The sequence below is a fragment of the Limulus polyphemus genome, unplaced genomic scaffold, assembly GCF_000517525.1.
Source record: "Limulus polyphemus unplaced genomic scaffold, Limulus_polyphemus-2.1.2 Scaffold2788, whole genome shotgun sequence".
Classification (NCBI taxonomy): Eukaryota; Metazoa; Arthropoda; class Merostomata; order Xiphosura; family Limulidae; genus Limulus; species Limulus polyphemus.
Window position 1 is genome coordinate 61,642 of NW_013668398.1, and position 5,758 is coordinate 67,399.

Below are 5,758 nucleotides of genomic sequence, written 5' to 3' on the forward strand. Positions count from 1 at the left end.
CAATTGAATGTGTTATTTATAACAATAGTAGTTTTTTTTTCTTTTAAAAACCTAACTATTTATAATGTTCCCTCAATAATAAAAAATTAATTATAGTAATGGAGTTAGTAAAGTTTTCCCCAAAACTTTGTCTTCAAAATAAGGGTGCGTTTTATATTCCGAAATATGCGGTAGCTCATCTGTTGAAATATATACAGTGGGGATTTAGCTTAGGGTGCTGTGGTTACCATATGAAAGTTATTGGACAGTCTTTTGGATGTTGTAATGTTATACCATAATATGTGATGTTTTTGTATGTGTACGAGGCTACACACATACTTATACTGACATTGTACACGAATTCATTCGTGTCTGTTGTATTACATGCATGAATAAAATATGTAGAGCACAATGTCAGGCAAGAATAAACCAATCTATTCTCTGTGAATACTAGCTTATGCCACATCAAAGGAAGATCTGGTGTTGCCTCATATTTTCATTCTTATTGGTGAGAGAACATGTTTATTTTTATAACTGAAATATTCATGAGTTCACATATTGTCACTGGTGAGATAATTGGTTGGTTTATGTTACATTAAGGAAGGTGATGGTGTTACCCTATGTTTTATTAGATTTAATGAAGAATTTGCTCAATTTTGCAGAATTAAAATATGCATAAGGAAGTTAAATTATAAAATGAAACTGCTGATATTAATTAACTATGTGTCACACCAAAGGAAAAAACAGTGTACCTGATGTTATTGATTTAGATGTGATATATTTCATTTTGCTAATTTAAATCATTCACAAGCTTGCAGGTGTACTGAATATTTTCTCAGTAAGTTACAGCTTGAACAGTGCCATAGTGTGGACTGTGATTGTACTGTCTGAGACATGTTTGTAAAGTAGAAGAATAAGATATCATAAATGCACAGCTGTTTCACAATTTTTAGTTTTTTATTTCATTGGCATTAAAGTGTCAAGTTGGGGATAACTGGAACATTTTGAAGGCAAAGAGAAGGAAAAATGTGGTATGTGAAACATGACAGGTATCTCTTCCTTTCAGTTTAAAAGAGTGAGCATTTCTTAATTATGAAATTTTTTAAATAATTATCATAACTTGAACCATTGAGTCAATTAGCTTGTAAAATATTTGATGAAATGTGATTTGGTGTGTGTGTGTGTAGGGGGTGGGGGGATTGATAAGTGTCAAGTTCCATAGTTTCAAACCTTTGTCTGTTGGAAATAGAATAGAATAGAAAAGAACATATATAAAAAACAATATATAACCAAGGATAAATACAAATCATAAGAAAAGCTCTGTAAAAATTAAACCTTCAAGCTTAATCACCATAAAAACAAACAATAAAGTATACAATAATAAAATACATACAAAACTAAACATTACATAAAACCATAAGAGAAAGAATAAAATAAAATGAAAAATATCATATATTTTATGCTATACAAGAGAGCAATGTTATAGTGTTAAATGAAAAAAATTCTACAAAGTAAATTTACAGCCATTCTCTCACACTTATTATGCACATGATAACTCAGGTATAACTGTACTGCCAACAATCCTTTTTACAATAGCAGGGATGTATGGGCTTGAGGTGTGATTCGATTGAAAACAAAATCCTGGTCTCTCCTTTATAATGTGAGATTCTGTGTATGAATGGATACCCCTTTGATCATCCTTGACAAAAGTTCCACTTTCTGCACCAGCACATCATGAGAGGGTGATGCCCTCTATAAGTGAACATGGGACGCTATTTGGTGGTTGATGATGGCTTGGCAGGTACATTTCCACCATCCATGTGCATGTCCTTGTATGGCATTTGAGACAGCAAAGACAGGATACCCATTCTCCATATAATGTCTCATAGCTCCAACCAGGAAAGGAACAACACCTCACATTTTTATTTTTTACCATTTTTTGACCTTATCTAATGTTCATATTGCACTGTCTTAAAGTATCAAGCCCATCCTCAGATCTGCCTGGGTCATTTAGATTTTCCGTGGCTGCTGTTGAGTAGAGCAGTGAAATGATGCTCAGAAACTAAAATAACATAAGAATTATTTTGGTTTGTTAGTTCTCTTTCAAATTGGGGTCAAGAAAAGGTTCAAAGTTTATTGTTGTTGTTTTTTTCTAATACTTGGCCGATTTCAATTACTTAGAAGTATTCCTAATAACAGCTTAGGACATTCTATTTTTGAGTATAGTTATGTAATGAGAAATATTTCAAATAGCCTAAAAACCTTATGCAGGTATAAGCCATTTAGGTCTCAAACTCATGAAATACGACGAAATGCTGTTTAGATTATTTTATAAATGAGGTAATTTACTAGGTATTATTATGATATAGCAGATGTAAGCTAAATATTTTTCAAATATATGCCTTAATATCTGTACTTTTTTTTTGTAATGAAGTACCTAATGTTCTCTATCAAGGAGAGATACACCGAGAGCTAGCACCTAGATTACAGGGAGTTGAGGATGGTGACTCTCAGTCAGTTGGAGGAGGATTTAGTGATGACTCTTACAGTGGATGTTCATCATTAGGCAAGACAGCATATATCACACTACAAAAGAATGGGGTCAGCAATGTAAACCAAGCTGTTATAGATTTCATGAATGTTACCCATAGTAAGTATAAAGGAACCTTCATATATTTCACTTCCTTTAACTTTAATTTCAAATTTTTTTGAGGTATTATATATCTGTTAAAGTTACACAACTTCATCTATGAATTTGAAGTAGAATATAGAGCAGAAATTTCAGATTTATAATATGTTAATCGGGGGAGTTATGCATGTCTTGTTTAATCCTAAATTATTATTGAATAAAAATCATTAACAATTATCACAAATGCTTCAAGTAGCGGCATGGACACCCACATAAAGATTTTAGGGGGGATCCGTACGTAGGGGATCAGTATTTACAGTGTAAGTGAACAGACTAAAATAGTATATGTTATGTGTGCTTAAATGCAAACACAAATTTGCAGTTTTAATAAAAAATTACTAAAAATATTTAGTTTAACTACAGTGTTAAGTTTACATCATAATACAGGCAATTTTTTGTGAAATGTATGGTGGACAAGTGCCCCCTCTTGCCCCTTCCTGTGGACACCCATGAGTAGCAGTAATAAGGATATCACATATAATTCACACACTAAGTAATAAGTACATTTAATCTAAAAAAAAGTGACAAAATTAAGGTTGCATGATCATTACCAGTTGGTTAGAAAATTAATACAGCATACACAAAGTTACTATATAGAACAGTAGTTTCAGTATGAATTATCAAATCATTGAAATCTAAATCTATTTAAATGTTTAAAATTTATAAGATTTCTTAAACATGTAAGTGTCGCAGTTTGAAATTATATATTTAATCAAACTTTCATTTTAATACTAACTTACCATTATGGGAAGTCTAATTCCCACCACCACCCCCACCAATCATACTAAACTCAGAACACAAGTTCTTGAAACAATTAACTGTTTAGTGTGTTTTCCTATATACTAATAAAGTTAAAATGAATGTGTTAGTTCACAGCATTTTATATGTCACCACCTACAGTTAATAATCCCAGACTGTGGAATTTTCATAGAAGACACTTTGATAAATATTACCTCACCTCTGTGATTATGATCTATCCCACAAACAGATAGTTAATATTATTCACTTGAGTACATGATTTACCAGTTTTTCTTAATCAATAAACAATTAAAATAGAAGATGGTAGAAAAAAGTAAAAAATTACATCTGAAATTGTACAGATATACAGTAATGTCCCGAATCAACTGAAATACTATTGTGTGGAAATCTTACTTCAAATTATTGGGTAATTGGTATTCATTCCTTTCCAAATAGCTAGAGAAAGAGAAATAGCGGTTTTGAGTCAACATCTGGAGAATGTAAAGCATACCAATTTGGAATTTCAGCAAAAGCTAGAAGAATTGAAGGTAAGAATTAGTCCATTACCATATCAGTGGTAATTTTAAAGTCTTCATTTGACAAATCCTCCTGCCGTTGTGGTCTGAAGCATACAGATGTGTACTTAACCCTGTCGCCCTGGGTACACTTTACTGCACATGACACAAGGTTTTAGTGTTTTACATTCAAAATTTTATTAAACTACTTTTTGTTTATGTTATACCAATTATAATAGCATAAAATCTTGAATCAAAGAAAGCTTTTATGGCACTGGATACTATTGAATTGCTTCTCTTTCTCTGGGAAGTAGCTCAAAATTAAGGCAGTGGTGGCAGATATGTCTTTCAAGTTCATCCCACAGATGCTCAATTGGATTATGATCCAAGGATTGTGGTAGCTGTTGGATATGTCTGAAGTCTCTGTCATGTTTCTCTAACCATGCCTACACCGTTTGGGCATGGTGGATGGTACATGAAACATTGCTGGATGCACTTGATCAGAAATTATGCTGAGGTAAATTATGGCATTCATTCTGCCTTCTAAAGGGAACAAGAAGCTCGGGAAATGCCAGGAAAATATGTATCAAACCATGGTCTCCAACTGTTGTAATCTATTTCTTGCAACATTGTTTACAAGGTATGGCTGGAAATAGGTTAGGATTGCCCTGCACTGAATGTCTGTCAGTTGGTGTATTGTTTGATGATGGTTGGACTTAACCATCCTGTCTTGCACTTTTCTTCTCTTTTTGTCATTATATGTTTCTGGTCTCAATTCCTCTTCATATCAAACATTTTATTCAACACCGTCCATTTTTGAATAGCCAATGTGTTGGAGCAGGCTACCAATGAAGTAGTCTTGACTATTGTGACACCTGCTAGATGTGCTTTCACTGTCATATCTGTTTTGAACACTGCAATATCTTTACCTTTTTACATATCTGTTAGACTGATTGCAAGTCATGTATAGTGCTGTATGGTTAATGTGATGTCATGTGATAATCCTAATTTGCATCTGCAGCTCAGTTCAGGCCTAAGTTTCAAAGGGTACATAGTTCACAATAAAGTAGCCAGAGTTTGTGGAGTGAAAATTTGGGAATAAAGATTTGATGATGATGTAAGATGTCTTGTAAGTGAATGTTTTAACTATATCATCAATCGGGTTAAACTCTATGGAGTAAATCGTTTTAGTATATTTGTCTTATTTGAAGCTAAATGTAATGTTACTAAGTTTCACATGGCTTAAAAACTCTTGGCCCTAGGCAACTGATCATTTTTTTTCTTTGTGCTTGACACCTGTTTTTTTTGTTGTTGTTGTTTTGTTTTTGCAGTTTTCAGATAAAATATTCAGGCAATATTTAGGGTTTTTTAGTCACTTTCTTCTGTGAGGTCATTTTTTAAAGATTTTTGTCTTGGCTTATAGCAACTTATTATAGATATTGAGTCATCAAGTTCTTACTGTAAGTTTGTGATGATCAGATATTAATATTAGTAATAAAATGCTGGTTTTCTTTTCTAAAATATTCTGTATGGTTAATAATGGCTGGAGATGGCTTGAATGGGTAATGAAGAAAAACTTTAATATAAGTTTAACATAACAGCAAATGTACAACGTTTCGACAAGGTTGATGATGACTAAACCTTGTCGAAATGTTGTACATTTGCTGTTATGTTAAACTTATATTAAAGTTTTTCTTCATTACCCATTCAAGCCGTCTCCAGCCATTATTAGACTAGAGGTAAAGCACCTGGTAAACCACCCATCACAGATCCGATCCGATTGGCATGGTAGGAATTTAGGTTAAAAGTATATTACATTCCCGAAGGGGAATGAAAT

At 32.8% G+C, this 5,758-nt stretch overlaps 1 protein-coding gene across 1 annotated transcript in view; it reads left to right on the forward strand.

Moving 5' to 3' along the window:
* The window catches only part of LOC106467903, a gene marked incomplete at its 5' end in the record, with an annotated part of 75,410 nt that overhangs the window by 52,645 nt on the left and 17,007 nt on the right, over nucleotides 1–5,758 (forward strand). The window contains 2 exons of the mRNA XM_022396122.1: nucleotides 2,435–2,629; nucleotides 3,863–3,954. Coding sequence (XP_022251830.1) covers nucleotides 2,435–2,629; nucleotides 3,863–3,954 — 287 coding nt within the window. The remainder of the gene's footprint in view (nucleotides 1–2,434; nucleotides 2,630–3,862; nucleotides 3,955–5,758) is intronic.